General features: G+C 36.6%; 1 protein-coding gene across 1 annotated transcript in view; it reads left to right on the plus strand.

Moving 5' to 3' along the window:
• Positions 1–2537: 2537 nt before the first annotated feature.
• Positions 2538–20968, plus strand: part of IGF1 (insulin like growth factor 1) — a 52137-nt gene continuing 33706 nt past the window's right edge. Inside the window, exons 1-2 of the mRNA XM_059845835.1 lie at positions 2538–2802; positions 7061–7217. Coding sequence (XP_059701818.1) covers positions 2740–2802; positions 7061–7217 — 220 coding nt within the window. The 5' untranslated portion in view covers positions 2538–2739. The remainder of the gene's footprint in view (positions 2803–7060; positions 7218–20968) is intronic.

A 20968-nucleotide genomic window follows, 5' to 3' on the forward strand; every position in this document is an offset into this window, starting at 1 on the left:
CATAAACTCTGTAGTTTACAGGTGCATTTTATTTAAGGGAATGTATACAACTGCATAAGCATGCAGTCACACAATAGTTTATTCTAAGTGGTTAAAGAAGTTATTATTATATTTAACAAGGGAGAAATGAACCAATCTCCAATAGTTAACTGACTGCTATACTGACTAGAATACTATCACCAGCATAGAAGCTATATTTAGGAAACTAGTGATCCCCAGATCAGTATGACCTAAGGGATTTTTAATTTTCTGTTAAAAATGAAAAGGTCTTTGTGAAGAAAAGCACTGCATTAAGTGTAAAAATCCCTAATGGAAACCTTTCTTGAATGTCTTCTGTTTTCCTGCCTTTTCACAATACCACTTTAAAACAAGAACCAGGAGAAAGAAGTGAAGTGATACAGAACCTTAGGCTGGTCAGGTGCTTTGAGAATGGCTCTGTGCAGAGAACCAGCATTACCAGTGTTTAGAGACACTATGATTCTCTGACTACCCTGACAGCCCAAAGCTGAACCTTCTACTGCTTGCTGCTCTCATGACCAAGAGAGTCCTGCTAAAACCTAGGAGAAAGCAAGCAGTGAGGAGTGAGAAGAGTGTTTGAAGCCCAGGCAGCAGGGAGGTTATGGAGGAGTGTATTCCTTCTCTTATTTAGGAAGGAAAACGCAGAAGTGTGCGCACCCATCTCTAGTGCTGCAAAAAAAAAAAAAAAAAAAAAAAAGAGAGAGAAAGGTAAAGATTATCAGAAGCAGAGCTTTCTAATTTGTCTTCCCACATTTTTCTCTAAGGCTAGTGGAATAACTGATACATGTCCTTGATGCAGCAGGCTTCATCAAGGTATGTGCAGAATGGTGCCACCACTCAGTGACCTCTGAAATGCAGAGGGGAGAATAAAACAGAGCAGAATTTTAAAACACAGCACCTGCAGTACAAATGTCTATCAGAATACCTGAAATATTAGTATTATCTGAACTAAGCAAACTCACCTCCAAGCCCCCTGTGCTTCTGCCATTATGGTACATTAGAAGAAATCCCTCCCAAAGATTAATCAGCTTAGCTAACCATACACTGTTTAAAACTGCACAGAACAGAGTATTAGCCATTCATAGAGGATACAAATAACTAAATGTGTCCTTTCTGCCTGGCAAGCACCCTATAGTTCGAGGTGGATCTGAAAACTGACAACAGATCTGGGCCAACATGATCTCAATTGTTATTTTCAATAATAAAGTGCAGCTAGCACCTCAGCATGCAACCCTCACTTAGTGGAAGCAGACAGGGACAAAATGCAATGTTCTGAAAGAGCTTTTATGGAAATCATGCACTGCTTGTGACATGTGTTTGGTCTCTGGAGCTGCAGCCTTGTCTCTGGAGCTGCAACCTTTAAAAGCCCTCTACTTTTAAATGCCATCTTCCAAACTCAAAGGGTAACAAGTATAAACTGTGTCTATAAAACAACATCACAACTTCATTCTCAATAGCTAAGTATTGAAATGCAAGCATACATTATAAATAGAAAAACAGCTGGCTTGGAGCACATTGCAAGCCACTAACACAGTTGAGGGATTTGAATGACATCATAACCCGTGAGAGCATGTTGCTGGCCAGCTGGTGTTATTTATAATATACTCATAATTGAGGAAAAATAAAAAGGCAGAAGTTAGGTATTGCAGAACTAATAAAGTTGAATTCTCTCTTTCCCAGTGTCATTTAAATTGTTATCAAGAGAAATTCAAAGATTACTACTAAAAGGGGGGTGGGGGGGTGTTAATCACTTTATAATTAAAACAGCAGATTTAAGGTAAATGTCATGGAAGACCCCCAAACTGGGCTACTCGTGTTACTATATTCATAGCACAGTAAATTCTAGGAAATTACATTATTTCTCCTGTGTGGTTGTTGAAAGATGACAAAGCTATTTTGCCCTGTTTACAAGTAGTTCTCAGAAATTCTGTTATTTTGAGCAAATTACAAACTGCTGTTTTAGGGTTAATCACAGAGAGAGTTGGAGGTTTTAATTGGTAGTCAGCATATAGGCGTGCCAAGTTTAATAACGTAAAGACACATTAAGGGAAAAGTAGATAACTGCCTGCCTGCCATTTCACACTGCATAAATAAAATACCTATGCTGCTATGCATAAATAAAATATATGTGTGTATATATATATATACACAAAGGTATGCATATATACAAACATTGCCCATATGTATTTAAGTTTTCATAGATTTGAAATGCAGACACACGTAAATACAAACGCACACAGGGCTACCTGAAAGTTAACCAGAATACATTTTCTTATTTTTCATGGCAGCACAAGCTTTTTTTGTCTGCTAACCCCTCAGTCACTAATTCACATTCTTTTAAAGGGAAAAAAATATGCTTCTGTGCTCTAGTTTTAAAATGCAAAGGTATGATGTTATTTGTCACCATGCCCAAAAAAGTCCTTACTCGGTAACTTTGCCAGAAGAGGGAGAGAGAGAGAGGCAAATGCTCCCCCAGCTGTTTCCTGTCTACAGTGTCTGTGTAATGTAGATAAATGTGAGGATTTTCTCTAAATCCCTCTTCTGTTTGCTAAATCTCACTGTCACTGCTAAAATCAGAGCAGATAGAGCCTGCGCAATGGAATAAAGTCCTCAATATTGAAATGTGACATTGCTCTCAACATCTCACATCTCTCTGGATTTCTTTTTTCTCATCATTACTGCTAACAAATTCATTTCCAGACTTTGCACTTTCAAGAAGCAATGGAAAAAATCAACAGTCTTTCAACACAATTAGTTAAGTGCTGCTTGTGTGATTTCTTGAAGGTAAATCTTTATTACTATTTCAAATAATTTTTTAGTTTTATTTTGCTGTGTATTGTCTGCTGCTGGCTTGAGGAGTATTGTGCACTTTTCAATAACATTATTTTAGAACTGAGAATTATTTATAAATTGCTGAACATGCAATTTTATGTGATCTGGAAAATGGCTGTATGTAATAGTTGCAATTACATAGATAACTGTAAGGGTAAACTATTGCAAATACATGTCTTAAATTTCACTTCTATTCAGAGAACTTTGTAATATTTCAGTTATGTCATTATTAAAAGGTCCACTTACATCATTGTCTATATTGTTAATGAATGCTTCTGAAAACAAGAACTTTTAGCTATTTTCTGCAGGTGCAGGGTTTTACAGGAAAAAAGGTACTATTCACATGTTAAGTTTCTGCAGTTTTATTATACACAATTACAGAGAAAATGTTCATGCTTTCACAAGGAAACTTTTAAGGGATGCTGTCACTGCAGCAATTTTCTGGCAGCATCGTGGCATTTACTTGGTTTTTGCTTTCATAAATTAAAAGTAAATGAGAAGTTCAGTTTGTTTTCTACATTAGAAACCAGCTGCGACTCTTGCTGACCTTGCATATTTGTACAGCTTAAGCAATTGTACATAAAGAAAATGGAAATTCCTTTACATGTTCATCTCCAAGTTTTCCCTTCTAGGGAGGGCTTTCTCAGGAAAGTTTGCATGTGAAGTTTGATGCTATGACCCTATAATTTCTGCATAATAATGTAAACTGTCTTAAGGTAAATTTGACTTCAGTAGGTGCATTGACCTCTGTTTCTGTCAATTGGCTCTAGTCCAGCTTTCCATTATCTGCAAATTTATATCCTTCGAGAACTTTTTTTCCCCTTAGTATTTTGCAAGGATATTTATGGAGTTGAAAGAATTATCTTATTTTAATTGCTTAGGGCCTAATATATTTTTTTTAGTTGATCTTTCACTTAAAACACACTTATCTCATTCCTTAATGACCTAATTACAGATCTGTAATTGCAAGGGATGAAATCATTCCCTTAATGTATAAATGGGCATCCTTTCCAATATACTTGAAAGAAGAAGGGTTGGGGTTTTTTTTAAGTATTGAGCAAGGCACTAAGAGACATAAAAGTAATGTGCTAGTTCCTCAGCTGTGCATCCTGCCAAGCTTCCTTGGAATCAATGGAACATATTGATTTAGGTTAGCATGTAGCTCAGATTCTTTGCTCAAAGTTAACAGTATTTAAGCCTTGATCCACTCTAGAGTATATATGCTTTATTTATATAACAATTCCTAGTGAATACTGATATTTCATAATAATTGCACATTTCTACTACGGCTTGATAATCAGGCCCAACCCCTCTGGAATAAAATGTAATTTTGAATATATAACTCTTGATTTCTTGCTGTAGCATATAGTCTCCAAAAAAATGTTGCCTCCTGCACGATACTTATAATTCTTGCAGATGTTTTTACATGTTACTGAAATGACCTAGCATGTGAAGAATTCTTATGCACAACTTGTGTCAAGTGATAATTTGTTAAATGAAGGGGACTTACATAGAAGAATTAAAAAGTGACTGAGATGCAGTGTGTTCATATATGACATTCCTTTGTAGTGCTACTCTTCTGGACTACTAAAAGAGGAATGTAGCAAAAGCTGGCTATTTTACTGAAAAAAAGAGGAAATTCCAGCTGTGAAAATATGGTCAGTCATTCTATGCAACTAAAAGAAGTGCTTAACCAGGCTCATCTTGAACCTGTATTCAATTTCCTAACGTAATTAGATGCTTCAATAAACCCCACCCACACACCAATGCGTTTTCTTTTAAGCTCTCAACTTTCTAGTCAGATTGGGGGTAATGTAATGTAAGTACTCTACTTGATTGTAGAGAACCTGAAGCAATATTGGATTACAACTTTGTATTTTCTTAAGAATATTCCCCTCAGATACAAAAGAGTACTTTGGTTTTGTAACAGGCATATTGAATCAATTAATGTTATGTTTAATTAAAATGATGAAGTAAAGTTTTAAACTATGTTTTGGAATTTGCTTTAATGAAACAGTACTTAATTCATCAAATAATTGATTGAACCCTAGAAACATGTGAGCCTGTTTTCTTTTCTGCAAAGTTTTTACTTGTTTGAAAGTTCTTGACTGTTGTTAAATTTGGAGATAAAGTTAGAAATTCTCTGTGGTTTATACTGTGCAGCCTTTTTTGGCTTCCACTAAAGGAAAAACAGTAGATAATCTGTTTTGTCGTAGTTCAGTGCTGATATTTATCTGAAAATGCAAGCCAGCTGAGAAGTCTTGAAAAATAAAAAATTGTTAAATGTCTAAAATTTATGTTTATTTCTGGACCAAATGTTATACGAGAACAAATTGTTAAATACATAATGTTCTTGTATTTGTAATGTCTTTCAGCTTTCTGAGGCAGAGTGCTAAACAGCTTTCTGCTTTACCTCCTCAGAACTGGGAACCATCTTAAACTGCAGGTGCATCACATTTATCTTATAAATTCAAAAATATGGCAAAGGAAAAGAGAAATTGTTGTTAAGATATGGAATCATTACAGGAAATAGTGCCTCATGTTATCATCATTCATTTACAATCTGATCTTTCTCCATCTGCCATTGAAGTCATGACCATGCATTCGAGCTTGTTGGGGTTTGCATGGCAAAGTTGGCTAAAGACACTTGTGAATGGGAAAATAATTATTCTTTTCTATGTGATATATCATGGGATTTAAAATTGCTCATTATTTGCACAGTGGAAATAAGAGACTCATCCAGCAAGGCACTAAGATCTCTTGCCAAGAAAATAAGAATTCTTAAAAATTATTGACTAAAAAAGGCTCAATATCCCATTGGATCAGATCCCAATTGATCAGAAAATAGATAACTTCAACTTTTTTTCAAAAGTTCAGTGAAGAAATAGTCAAGATTAAATGGTCCCTGAAACCCTGAAAGAAACTTTAGGGAAAATGAATCATTTTACTTTCAATTACTTTGCACTAGACTGCTAACACAAAGCAGTTTTAAGCCAAGTTTAACTGTATGTGGAAGACAGATTTGTAAATTTTTACCGTACTGCAATGCTGATGTTCACCTTGAAAGAGAATGAAATTAAATGCAGATTTACACCTTTCAAAACTATCATTCTTGGCAAGTGATCTAAACAAGTTCAAAATATGCATTAAGCACATTACTCAGTGTCCTGCTACTATACATAAATAGCTTTTCTTAATATTAAAAGAAAAAGCTTTCTTCTTTGCATGTTGGGTAAGAAATTAGGTGGACATAAAGGGATACAAAAAGTGGATAAATGGATTGGTGCAATTTTACACCCATTGAGAACTGGCCTTCCTTCAGTCATAAGTACAGGAAGATAGTTTGTAACCAAATGTAAATGAAAAAAGAATTATCACCTCTGTATAAACCTCATGGCCGCAGCTGCCTATGAGGGGATAATGAAGGTCAATGAAATATAGCTGTTTACAACAAGTAAAACCAGAACTCTTTAATGGTTTAAAACTCACACTCCTGTTAATTTCTCAGATGTTTGCCTGCTAGGAACAGGGAACTGTAAGAGTCACTGAACGTGGTCTTCTGCTACAGAAGATCCCACAACAACTCCTGTAACTTCGGGAAGTTGAACCTTGCAACATTTTTGGTTTGTCCAGGTCTTTTCCTTTCTAAGGTGCCTGGAGAACTGTAGAGTACTAATAATGAACTATTTTTCTATTGGGCCAAGTTTCCTCACAGCAAGTTTAGAGCCATTTATTCTTGTGACAATGTTGATTTTAGTTTAAACAGCCCTTCTCCATCATATGCCACCCCCATTTCCAATGTATCACAGTACATTGGCAGGCACCAGTCATATTCCCCTCTTAGCTTATCTGGTCTGAGACAAAGCAATGCAAGGTTGTTTGCTTTATTTATATTATTCCAGGCTTCCCTTTGTCTGTCTATTCCACTCTTCCACCTTTTGCTTTCCAAAATCAAATACAAGTCATAGATACTACAGGGTTCCCTAACTAGATGTGATTGTGAGTATTCACCAGAATAAATAATCAGTTTCCAAAATACATAGACTAGAACAAGTATGCAGTTGCAAAATCATGGGGAGACATTTCCTGCTACCATGCTTATTGTCCAAGAAATCACAGTACATACTCATTCTCATTTACAAGGGTGCAGGAGTCATTTTTTGAAAGACTCTTTGAGGAAATTCTAACACTGCTTCTGCTTCCTTGGCAGGTGAAGATGCACACTGTGTCCTACATCCATTTCTTCTACCTTGGCCTGTGTTTGCTTACCTTAACCAGTTCTGTTGCTGCTGGCCCAGAAACACTCTGTGGTGCTGAGCTGGTTGATGCTCTTCAGTTCGTGTGTGGAGACAGAGGCTTTTACTTCAGTAAGTCCCCCCTTTCTTTCATTTAACTGCTAAACACTTTCATGTAATCCACTGGAGTCTGCAACTGCTGTAAATGACCTTAGCTATGATCATCCAGGCTGCAAACTAGGACTGGTATCCCATACCTGGAAGATGCTCAAGCCTTCAGCTACCATAAAGCCTCAGTGAAGAATAATGTTGTGCCTTTGTAAACCTCTCTGACTTTCTGATAAATTTTTATCTTCAGACTTGTTATTGTTTTTCACCACTTTCCAGCTGTTGCTATTTCACCTGCTCTGTTCCTGCTTTCCAGTGACCTGTCACTGAAATTACATGAATGAGAGCACATACTAAACCCAAGACACTCATGAGGCAGAACTACATGTACCTGTTATGTCAGACTACTAGTAAACACTTTAAGTACACACTTTTTCATATTAAAAACACACTAAGCTTCAACATCTGGTTTAAAAAAAATTAAAAGCTGGAAGGCAGCAAGCAGAAAGTTACTGCATCCAAGTATCCACATGCTTCATCATTTAAATACAGGTGGAGGAAAATTCATGCATGGTGAGATAATAAAGACTAACACCAGTACAGGCAACAGATAAAATTAACTCTAAAATAGTGAGGATCTAGAAATACTCCACTTTTATGTAATAGAAATCTATTTCTGATTTTCAGCTATTTGCCACTTAAAAAACAAAGTTAATGAAATTTTTAGTTAGGAACATATTCATTCTGAATACATTCATTAATACATTTTTTCAAAACATGATGATAGAATTTGTGCTCTTATAGCCTCTGAAGCTAGCATTTGCTTTTAATAACAATATGTGCTTCTCTGATATCCTTGATATTCCTTCATGGCTGAAACTTCTTGTCTTCTATGCTACCATTTGTGGTTTTCTGATCATACCCACTCTATTCCTATTTATTTCTCTTCATGGAGTCACTGCTTTCAATGTTTTCTCCTTGCAATAAAAACAAATTCAGATTTTTCCACTTCTAAATTAAAGAAAATTCTAATCTCCTCAACATATAAATTGTAGAGATTTTCACTATCTTCTTGGCACATTTTATTAAAGTTCATTTTGGAACCTTAGTTTTACATATGCAAAGTAATCCACTCTTCACAAAAGAACCCTTCTTTTGTGTATTTAACACCTCAACTCCTGTGAATAAGCACCTACTCTAGGGTGCTGTTTAACTTAGTATTCTGGTGCTAAACACAGTCTTAAAAGTACTGGAATCTCTCATACAGGAATTTACATTTTCCTACTAACTCATCAGGTGTTCATTTATGCACCAAAGTCTGTTGCGTTTATTAACAGCAGAGTTAGGGATAATTTGAGTGTCCTACAAATGTTTTATTGCTGGAGTGCATGTAACGACTGTCATCTCCCCCTCCTGTTTCTGCACCAGAAAACAATGAGACAATAGATCCTTAGAACAGCAGAGCAATTGTTCTTTTACCGTGTACGTTTCTCAGGTGTTTTTCTACCAGCAAAATGTTTGCTGCTGGTTCAGAGACCTCTCATGCTTGCTTTCCACAAGAGTGGCTGTTACTGCTCAGCAATCAGACCTACTGTTAGGTGTACTTTGTGATCCTCAAGGTAAGAGGTCATGTGAAATGCTAATCATTAGCAATAACTCTCTTTGCTTTCAATCTCAGTTATTCTAAGGTTTCACAATCTGTTTCAAACCTCTACCCTAAGCTAGGTCATCCTTAATTTAAAATACTGTGATGGGTTTCCAGTGTTTCAAAGGAGATCATTACCTTTGCAACCTTGACCTTTACCTGCTGTCACTTAAGACTTTCTCTCTAGTCTTTGTTGTTTTCTGACTTTCTGAGTTTTCACTAAAAATAATTTAACTACACCGTAAGTGTTGACCTTGTTTTCTATGGAAAACTGTGGAAGGTTTTATTTAGGAATGACCACCCCGTTTTAGGAGTCCTGCACAGTTGCAATCAGTAGCCTGCACTTGCATCACTCAACAGGAAAGTCATGAAGCTGACATGTATGTGGCCCCTTGGATGCCAAGTAATGTGTGTGCTCTAACTGGCTACTTCTTATTTATGAGGAAGAAACTTAAACTGTTTTAACCCTCTCCCTCTTATTTGTTAGAGTTCAATCTAAAATACAGAGCTAGAGAAAAGTAATCCCAGTAACACTGGGAAAACAAATCAGGATCCTCATATCAAATTTACTACAGAATGCAGCCTACTATTAAAAGTTAAAAATGTTGCTTGATTTCTTGGGACTTTTTAAGAATGCCATATCATTTGCAGAGGTAAAAACTCAATGAAATTATTATTTTGTTGTAAAGAGTATGTCAATAAAAGCAGTATTTTAAGGCTTCTTTTCTCATACTCTGGTTCCTTTAAATAAAGTATAATCAGTGGTAGTATTTGCCTTTAACTTACACAGGAAATAGCTGTGAGGAAATTTTTTTCTTCCATCATTCTGTATTTCACTAGAGACCTCAAATATAAAGAATACCTTTTGGCTGAGGTGGAATTCCTGGTTCAGAGTCAAGGTCAAATCTTCTGACTATTCCTTGGGAGTTGTGGGTGGAAGTGAAGATAGAAATAATTGTATTACTTTCTGTTGAAATTCTGTACTTCCCAGCCACAAGGCTGTATCTATGGCTAGGACTGGAAGACAAAAATTTCCTTTATATAGTCTACTCTGCCCAACTTTCTAGCTATAAAAGGAAACTCTACAGCTTCTGAGGAGATGCCCCAGCTGCTTACCACACACAAGGAAGAAGTACTGACTTCAAGGGAAAGTAAAATGTGATTTCTACCACTCTCTTTTGTCTTGAGATAGACTGACAAGGAGCACTTTTCAAAGTTTTTTAGGAGAAAACACAGCACAAATCCCCAAATTGAGCATCTGTTTTTTTTCCTTGGTCACATTTAACTCCAACCAGCACTGGCTACTCCTCAGACAGCTTTTTGTCTCCTATGATTTACCAGAGAAAAGCAGATTGTTGCCACCTTTTGTCTAGGGGTATCTCTCTAGGAGAACTTCTGCCTCTCAGGTTCATGTGTGCTAAGTTTCTTTAGGAGAAGGTGACAGAGAACCTGGTCACAACTACAAAAGTGGCTTCACTTAAACACAGCTTTACTCAATGTTTCTCCAATCTCAAAACCTCTGGATTCAACAGTCATGAAGCCAAATGGGATGGCTTTGACTTTCACTTAAATTTTAATGTCCAGAAAGGTCTACCATGGTATGCTCATTACAAAACAACGCTGAGAGGACAGAATGTTGGAAAAACTTAAAAGAGAAATTACAGGAAACTTACAAACTTGAAAGCCTAAGAGGGAGATTTTTTTTGGAATAGTCTAGTCTTATCACAGGAATTTACTTCGTAGATTACTCAAAAAAAAAATTATTCATAAATGTTGAATTTGCTGAACAATCATTCATTCTTGCTCATGCTGTTTTTTCAGGGCTATTACTACCATGAGATCTAGTAGTTTGTTCTAAGGAGAAAATACTTTATTCTTTTTTATCTTCTCATTTGAAAATACACCTTTTCCTTTACAATGAATACATAGCAGTCTTTCTAACAATACACAAGTTCCAATAAAGAAAGAGATTTCTAAATTTCTTAGCCATTTTCAGTCTTCTAATTTCTAAAGCCCAAGTTAGATGGCAATACTTATTTGAAACCATGACAATCAACTTCATTAATTAAAACTTCACCTTTTTTTTCTGCTAAAAACACTGCTCTAGTCTTATGGTAGATCTTCTGAACCATCACTTGCATAAAAAAGAAAAGAGCTGAATTTAGGTACCTGAGACACTGGAGCTCCTGGTATTCTTCAGAGAATGGCAAATGACCTAGCACATGCTTCCATGTGTAAAGCAATGAATCCCATAAAAAATGGGCTTTTCTGGCATCCAGCTTAATGTTCCCTGTGTCAACTGCTTTGAGGAGAATTACTGCAGATTTTTACTACTTTTTTTTTTTTTTTGTCCACTAAGACAATCAAAACTGTGTGCTGTCCTTGGGAAAATCCCCAGCTGTGCACAATGTAAGACTATTAGTTTATAATCATCAGAAAATCAGGATAAGCCTGTGAACATAATTTTGGGTGATGAGAGCTGTCATGAGATCCCATTGCTTTGTACAACTAAGGTATAGGTGGAGGAATTGCTGCCTTAGAAAAGAGGAAACAAGAAGCAGAGCAATAGGCAATTACGTTTTGCTTCTCCCATTTCCCTCTAGTTAAGAGCTTCTTGTTTACTTCAGGAAGTCTGCTTTTAAGATGTTATTAAAGTTTCTAGGCCTGTCAAACCTATCAGCATAATTACAAGAGATGGCATGGCACTCAGTTCTTTAAGTACTCCATACCTGTAGGAGCTATGAGTCATTAGCTCCTCTCTGCATCCCTGATTGAAAGGAATGTTAATGTTAGAAGCCCAGCAGAGGCATGCTGAAAAGCTGCCACGGACACACACAGACTCTGGTGTCACTGACAGTCTTACAAATCTTTGCAAACATATGCTGGTCATCTTAGCTGTGTTCACACAGCAAGATCTGAGAGTGTTTTTAAGTTCCTTGGTCTGGCTGCATGCCCCATTCATGTCCAAATATTCTATCTATGGAAGATTTGAGTGTATTCATCTAACTATTCCTAGGTTCCCTACCTCTTCCAAGAAAGCTAACCTAGAAAGGAGCTCAGGTGTGCTTTAGCCAGGTCTGCAGGGTCAGGGCTCAGGGAACCAGACCTATAGGCACAGCTACTGATGGATCTGTATAAGAAAGAAAACAGTTCTGGCTTCTGGAATGATATCACTGTATAGTCAAACAGCAGACAACAGTTTGGTGTGTGCTTTGTTGCCCCGGTAGTAAACATTGAGGAAGATCTCTGAAAATAAGCCAGTCTTTGAAAGAATTTTCTCATTTTTTTACCACATCAAGAAAGGGTAAGGAGTTTTTTGTAAAGATTAGCCTTATTTTAGTGAGGTTCATCTCCTTAAGTTACATTCTTAATAACAGAGAGAGAGGTTCTGTCTTCTTTCTCAATGGATTGCAAAATCTAGGAGGAGATAGCCTCTGATAGACACTAAATTTAGTCCCTGTAAACAGGTCTCTACAGCTAGTTCCTCAGGTCATGAAGGATTTTATAATTTTTCAACCTTTTCCTTAAGAGGGACTGCAGTAATGATGATAATTTTAAAGAAGTGACTGGAAACAAATCATTGATCAAAATTTCAACAAGAAACATCTCTGTAAAAAGTGCCTACTATCAAAACCAAATAAGTACATTTTCTCCAGAAATTCAATTTATATATGTCCTTTTTAGCTGGTAGATGTTAGTTGTTAATGCTTTTTATGATGTTTACCTTTTTTTATGCACTAGACCAAGCTTCAAATTTGGTCTCAAATAACAGAAAGCTGTTACTTGACATTTGATTCCCTAACTGCTAGATGTGTATTTAATACACTGTTTAGTCTCATGTTGGATAAAGTCACTCAAAGAAGCACTTGGCAAGATCAACATTAATTCTTGGCATAGCTGCCCCGCTTACTTTTCCACTGAATCTTAAATACTGAGAAAAACCCTTCCCTGACTTCAGCTCCTGGCACATGCTCTGTGCAATCAGCCAAAACCTTTGCATATGGACCTCCTTGTTTGTTCTGGTATCAATAAAACATTTGTGATCCTTGATCAACAGCAGCAGGAGTCACAGAGCAAATCGTTCCGTCCAGCAGAACCACACACAAAAGGTTAAAGAAAACCTTTTGCATTTACTACCTGTGCATGGAGGGCATTCTATGCACAGTGCTCATTCCAAAGGCAGAAATTCACAGAGCCATTTCTCTAGGGCTTATTCAGCACTTTAGCTCTTAGGCACGTTTCAAACTCTTTCACATCACTGAAAATCAAATAGAGACTTGAAGCCACCTCGGAGCTTTGCTAACAAAGGATGGATCTGGGCTTGCTTATTAAACCATATCCAAGCTTAATTGTTCAAAAATATGACAACAAATGCAAGAAATAACCAACAGTTAGTAATTTCTCAGTCCAGAAATCAAGACAAGTACCACAAATGTATACTTAGTGAAGAAATTATGCCAAATTTATCTCTGGTAATAACAGGAACTTCAATGTCAAGAGGAAGGAAAAGCCATTAATGCCTACTTTCTATGTGGTGCATTCAGTGCAAAACCATTATGAAAGATAAAGCCCAAATGCTGGGTCTTACTTTTAAGTAATGATGGACATATTTCATGTTTGCATCAGTAAATGAGGTTCTGAGAAAAAAATTCTAACACATCCATAGTCTTTGGAGGGGAATACTATAAAATGACCTGTGGGTGAGTCCAGCTGGTGGAAAGTTACTTAAATTCTTACAAAATCCAGCCCTAGTCTGAGATACTTTCTGTGTTTTCTGATTGAATCCCATATGCAGAGAAATTTTATGTTTTCAGCGTCCTTACTCTTACTAGGCAGAGCAGAATGCATTTGCTTATCTCATGTTAAATCCTTTAATAGTGAAAACTTGAATGGCTTCTTTTTATCAAAGAAACTTTCTAGGGCTCATGTGTCTCTTGCCTCTTTTTTTTCCTTGAGTCGACAGCATATTTAAATATTTCCCAAACCTTTTCTGAAATTCAGCTGTGATCCCAGTCTTCCCATTTATGTAATATATCTCTTCTAGAGCAAGAGGATGCTTCCAGACAGCAGGGACTTCTGCTTCCTTATGTGCCCATAAAAGTGTGGAAGTAGGGAAAAAGTGTCCTGTTAAAACACTTCCTTTGGGAAATTATGACTTACACAAACCTATATGACTTATACAAAATTATATGATTTTTTAATACAGAAATACTTGTTTATATCGTTTGTGTCTTTGTGTATTGGGCAGAAATTTACACAAGGCTGAGTATGCAGAAAAAAGAAGGGTTTGGCTCAGACCATTCTGATTCAGTCCAGCTCAGTGGACTGTTTTCTTTCTGAAAATAAATATTCTAGGAACACTGTTTCTATCTCCAAAAAAGTAAACACCTAATACCCTCAAATCCTATAAACAGCAGGTTCTAAGTAAAACAAATCCTACTGAAAATTGGTTTGACTTCAAAAGAAGGTTCATTAACAGCCATATCCTTCTAAGGCAATGGATGAAATCTTAAATTACACACACAAACTGTATTCTAAAGAAAATTATAAAATGTATGGTTTATGCAAAGGTATAAAATGTCTGTGTCATGGAGAATATTGTAGGGAAGATGTCATTCTGCTTGTGGATCTGAAAAAGATGAGTACATTCCTAATTATCTTTGAAGGCTGTTCCAGACCACAAATAATAAATCCAATTTACAAGAGGGATTTTTTCGGACTTCCATTACCTATACAGAAGGTTTCTTTTAACTCAGCCCCGTGAAAATGATTGGATATGAGCTTCTACTCTTATAATGAAAGGTTTACAGCTTCTTTTTGTAAGTCTTCATTGATTGCTTCAGATTGCATGAAAGCTAATAAGGACAATTATTTAAGGTGAACATAGCAGGTTTAAATTGAATATGCTTCTTACTTTGAAACTTCTGTGGATAAATAATAATATTGTTGCAATAATTTGTTTCTATATCCCCTGAATTCCTGAATTACTAGTCAACAGGTCTTCCATGAAAAAAACTTAGTTTTTCCTACTTATTTCAAGTTTTAGGTTTCTTTCCATTAAAGTTTCCAGCCTTTTACAGACATATTTAGTTTGGCAGGAAGAATCTGGTGACTCATAGACTGTAGAAATTTGAGAGCAAGCTACTGAAAATGTATCTAATTTCTTCTTGTGTAATTTGGGAGCAAGCTACTGATAGTATGTCTAATTTTCCTAGTTTAATCAAACGTATTATTGGCAAATACATGTTCTGAATAAAAGCCATGTTTTTTTCTGAAATATATAGCTAAGATTAAATGCAAAAACACCATATATATTTGCTTTTAGAACACTTCTTGGGGTTTTTTCCTAATTATTTCTGGCATTTCTCTCCAAATCAATGGGCACTGAATGAAAAACAGAGGCACTAGTTGAGACAATTTGCATTACAATCCTACTTATATTTTGGAATTCAGCAATGTAAAAGCATTACTTATGATGTTTTTTGGTGGTGTTTTTTGGGTTTTTTTCATATTTTCAAGAGAGGATAGAGGTGTAGGAAGCATAGGTGATGTTATTATACCTCCATGGTTTATATACCGAAAAATAGATGTATTCAGAGAGATCTCATCTGTATTTTATGTTATTGACTGTACTGTTCCTTTCATGTCTTTTCAGACAAAGACTTTTAAATTCAGACCTTCCTAGACATACATCAACATTTAATGTATGTGAACATTTAATTTGTTCACTACAGAATGAACTTGCTGAATGATTTACACTGAAGAGAGTGTGACCTGAAATAAGGAGATTCTGGTTCAGATTCAGTCCATCTATTTTGGGGCACTTAAATGAAGATTCTGAGTTAGGAGTCTACTCAAGCTCATCCTGCAGTCACTGGGAGGACTAAAAAACTTTCAGGGCTCTCATTAAGTTATGAATTTTCCCTAGGACACACTTTTCTTTCTCCAATAAATTAGGCAAGGAAGCTGTAGCAATTCTACTCTTATGCTCGTTAAGTCGGTTTAGTAAGGACCCTCCATTGGGAGCCTAAATTTTGGTAGAAATAATCTGTTTAGAACCATACAATGAACTTCCATGCAGAGGTAAGGATGCACTCATACATATCCCATTTTAGATCAAAACAAATCCAAGCTTATTTTAGCTGCTATGGTTTAGTGCAGTTAAGCAAAGACCCAGAAAGTGCCTTATGCAGGTAACACCAGTTAGAGCTGCTCCTCTAGCACTTAAAAACTAGCAGGCTTTAGTCTGACTAAGTGTGAATCCTGTTGGAGAAAGCACTCCAGTTGGACACAGTAAAAGTGCAAGGGAAAAGCTTAACTATCTTTTCTTTCTTGATAGAATAGATAGAATATATTCTTACCTGTTATAGCAAGTAAAACTCCTTTGTGTTTCCTTCCTGCAAAACAAGGTGAACTTTTCCATGCATAAGTAATGAAGCAGGTTTTTACACTGCTGTTCAGACAAGATCATTTCTATTCCTATGAGTATTCATTTCCCAACAGTTTTTAAAGATATTGAGACAACACTAATATTTACAACCTACAGAGTCAGCTAAATATCAGATGTCATTAAAGAAGGATTTTCTCTGTTAGAGGGCAGTGCCTTCTATCATGGTATCGTCATGGAGAAAGACACAGAATGATGCTCAAATACAGTTTGGAGATACTCAGGCAATGAAACATTCAAAGTCAGGTTGGATGGGGCTCTGAGAAACCTGATCTAATTGAAGATGTTCTTGCTAATTGCAGGGGGCTGGATTACATGAGCTTTAAAGGTCTCTTCCAACCCAAACTATTCTATCAGTTGGAAGATTTAAAATGTAGCTACTGCTGACCTAATGAGCTCACCTCTAAAAGCAGTAATGTGTCTGAGCTAAGAAAGAATCCCACTGAGGCAGTAAACCATTCAGTGAGTTGAAACAACACAAAGCATCTCTACCTTCCTCACTCCAGTACCCCTCTTCATCCAAGGCAATACAGAAAAGCACAGAACCACTTCAAAGACATTGGCCTCATGATCTGCTCTAAAGTGATCCCTTTGCAGGGAGCAGTAGTCACAGTAGTTACAATTGCCAAAACATCTCTGGGGACAGAAACTGTTCTTTAGGTTGTTTGGACATTGATAGTCCTTTTTCAGTACACGTATTGTTTTGAAGCAGAGTGAAAAACAAGTACTAAAATCAAGAAAGAATTATTTATACTTGCTATGAATAAATATGTATATGACTTAGCTTATTTCAGGGCACTCTTAGTATTGTGCATTGTACTATTTCCAGCTGGTTTGGCTTGAGGAAAATGGGGTAGAAATGATGCTGTCACTTCACGTTTCCTTCTGCAATTAAAAGATATAAAGGGTGTTCTCATATGAGGCACAAAAATTATTTCATACGCTTAAGGAGTTCCACCACTATTTCAGGAATCACAAACACTAGATTTAATATAGCTGTTCCAAGAAACAAACATTTTAAAACATGGAATGGTCAAGAAAATCTGTTGAATTAAAAAAAAAAAAAAAAAAAAAGGAAGACATTTTGCAGAATTTCACCCTTGTCTTTCTTTTTGAAAAAAAATAGAATGAAATTCTACAACTGCAGCTACAATGGCATTAAGTCAACTCCCCTGATTTTTCTTTCTTAGTCATTTCATTTTAGTTTTTGAAAGCAATAGGACTTGATGCAATAAAGTACAACTATTTCCTGTTATCACTAAGATGAAGACTAATAAAATTAGCAGAATTCATAAGTGGTGATATTCTTACTGCCTGCTGTTCTTTTCAAATAGAAGTTTATACTCTGATATGAAACAGATGAAATTCAGATCTGTGAGAAAGGACAAAACTTTTTAAATAAATAAGGCTTTCCCTGCCCCCATAAAGAATCAAATAACCTGTTACAGATTCTGAATGCAAAATGATTATATTTGAATTATGAAACAGGTGGAAATATCTTGCTTATTTCTTATTTTAGGACCTAATGTTTTTAAGGTGTATTTCTACTTTTTCATGTGGCAAAGAGAAAATGCCAAGGAAAATCTGATATGTAGTATAATAAAGAAGGGACAAAGCCAATGCTAGAGGAGAAAATAGTAATGTTAATAAGCAAGGCTGGCCCTCTCCAGGAGTTTCTTCATAATCCAAAATTATGATTCCATGGATACTCACTCATGGTTATCTGTTAACTTCAAATGGCTTTAGTTCAATTCATTGACGATAGTATGGTTAGTCTGAGGAATTCTATTTCATGAGCTCTGTGCTATGCTCACTAAAGAAAACATTGATCATCGATTTTCCTAGGTCTTTTGGCCATAAGTGTCATTACACCACAAATATTTTCCCTTGACTGGATTCCCATTGCTTTCCTACTAGTCACCTGTTTTTCCTAAGAACTACCCGCTGAACTTCTAATATTTTTCTTTCTGTGTATAAATACAGCAAATAAAGGCTCTTTTGAGCAATCAATAGATACTGTTTGTTCCTGATTTGAAAAGGATACACGCAAATCAAAAAATTCCGCATTTTTAGCATTATTCAGACCAACCTGAAAGGTTTGTAATGTTATTTTTAAGATCATCTACCATTCAGTTCTTCATAGAATCATAGAATGTGCTGAGTTGGAACAACCCCTTCAGGATCACTGAATCCAACTCCTGACCCTGCAGAGGACACTCCAAGAGTCACACCATGCCTGAGAGCACTGTCTAAATACTCGAACTCTGTCAGTCAGGGTGCTGTGCCCACTTCTCTGGGGAGCCTGTTACAGTGCCCAATCATCCACTGGATGAAGAATCTTCCCCTAATACCCAACCTAAACCTCCCTTTACTCATCTTGATGTTGTTTCCTCAAGTCCTGTCACTGGTCACTACGGAGAAGGGATCAGTTCCTGCCCCTCCTCCTCTTCCCCTCACAAGGGCATTGTAGGGAAATGAGGTCTCCTGTCCGGCTTCTCCTCTCCAGGCTGAACAGACTAAGTGCCCTCAGCCATTCCTCATACAGCTTCCCCAAGGCCCTTCACCATCCCCTTGGCCTCCTCTGAACACTCTCTAAGAGCTTCATGTCTGTTTTACATTGTGGCACCCAAAACTGCCCCCAGCACAGGAGGTGAGGCCACCCCAGCCCAGAGCAGGACAATCTGTCCCTTGCCCTGTTGGCCATGCTGTGCCTGATGCCCCCAGGACAGACTGGCCCTCCTGGCTGCCAGGGCACTGCTGGCTCATGTTGAACTTGCCATTGACCAGGACCCCCAGCTCCCTTTCTGCTCTCCAGCCCCTCTCAGTCTATTCACACAACCAGGGTTGTCCCATCCCAGGTACACAGTCCAGCACTGACTTGTTAAACTTCATGTAGCTGGTGATTGCCCACCTCTGTAATTTGTCCAAATTCACACATAATTGTTTGCAAAAGTGCCTAAATTAGTCTTGATTTTGTGGCAGGTAGATGGCTACGTGTAAAAGATTGAAAACTAACTTTTGAGTAAGAGAGTGTAACTATTTTCAAAAAGCAGCATGAGTCTCATGAATAGCCAGTGAGACCTTTGAAGATCCTAAAGGCATATGAGTCAGGTTTTTAGGCACTGAAGAGGCAGAGGGACACTTAGGAGATTTTTCAAAAGCATTTATGTATCTAATTTCCACTAAAATCAATGATAGGTGAACCTAGGCAGGTTTTGGTTTTTTGTTTGATTTGTTTTTCTAATCCTTCTGGGCATACGCCTGTGTTTTTAGTTACCTCAGCATCTTTGGAAATACAAGTTAGGGTCCTTAGCTACTTGTCTAAGTTTTGCTTATGGACCTTATTGACTACTTGTGAAAAAGTTATCACTATTAAAAGCTCTTCAAAATGAGAATTGGCATAATGACTTGGCTTCCCCTCTGACGTTAAACACACTAATACGCTTAGTATGAAATCTTCTTATTTCTAGCATAAATATGTGAGGCATCAGATGAAAGCTAATAATTTCCCAAGTGAGCTAAAAATAATGATGGCTGAATTTGAATAAATATTCTAAGAGGCATTCTGGAACAGACAGTGGTTAATAAGTACTGTAAATGCTACCTTTCTATTTACCTCATTTGAAAGATGCCAAAGCCTAAACATGCACCACAAACAATACTGGATGAAAACCAAACATGAGAAAAATTATAATCACTGCAGAAAGTTGGAGACAATGTATATCTTATCATTTTATTTGTCTTCTAACCAGGAAAATTTAATTTAAATTTTCACAAAACTCTTTAAGATGTCTTACTTGTGGCTTAGACCTTGTCTTCACTGAAATGAGACTGACTGCACCTAAATTTACTGCAATAATTCAAAGTACGTTGTAATATAAGGAATAAGTATTATTTAAAAGTATTACTTTACGTAACAACAAATAATACAGGAATGTGTAAATTAAACTCACTTGTAAGCATGCTGCAATGCAAACAGAGTTTAATGGAAGAACCAGTGACTGAAGATGTGTCTAGGAATTCCTTAAAATCAGGGAATATTGTCTTAATTTTGGTCACAGGCCTATGAATTTCACAGTATTATGCACAGCCTGTCACTAAATGACTAAAGGATTTAACAAAAAAATTGTATCCATAGTTATGCAGAAAACACACTTCTTGGGAGAAGGAAAAGAATCAGTGTCTTCATCATTTAATAGGTGGTCTCATGCCTTATTGACTTCCAAGATCCAAACATCGCAGACAATAGGTATTAATACTTTCCTCATAAACTCCTTTTAAGTGCTCATCATAGAAGTGTTTGATTGCAGCCTTCAGACAAATACACTACACACTACAATATCCCAGGAAATCATCTATTCCTCCTAATATGTCTAAGGACTTTTTTGCCCTAGTGATTGCATATCCAACTGGAGATGGCAAAAACTTTCATTTCCTAAAAAATTTTTGTACTTCTGTTAGGACTTTGCAGGTTCAAAATAGAATACAAATGTCAATGAATTCAACCTAGCGATAGAGTGAAGTAGTACTTTCCCTTTATACAGGGAACAATGAAGGATAAAGGCAAAACCAAATCTGTAAGTGTGTCCCTGCCTCAAAAGCAGCTTCAGCATATACTCAAAAGCAGCTTCAGCATATACTCTATCCTACCTGAACTAACAAAGCACTTTTGCCAAAAGATCT

This window comes from Haemorhous mexicanus, chromosome 5 (assembly GCF_027477595.1).
Source record: "Haemorhous mexicanus isolate bHaeMex1 chromosome 5, bHaeMex1.pri, whole genome shotgun sequence".
NCBI classification, from domain to species: domain Eukaryota; kingdom Metazoa; phylum Chordata; class Aves; order Passeriformes; family Fringillidae; genus Haemorhous; species Haemorhous mexicanus.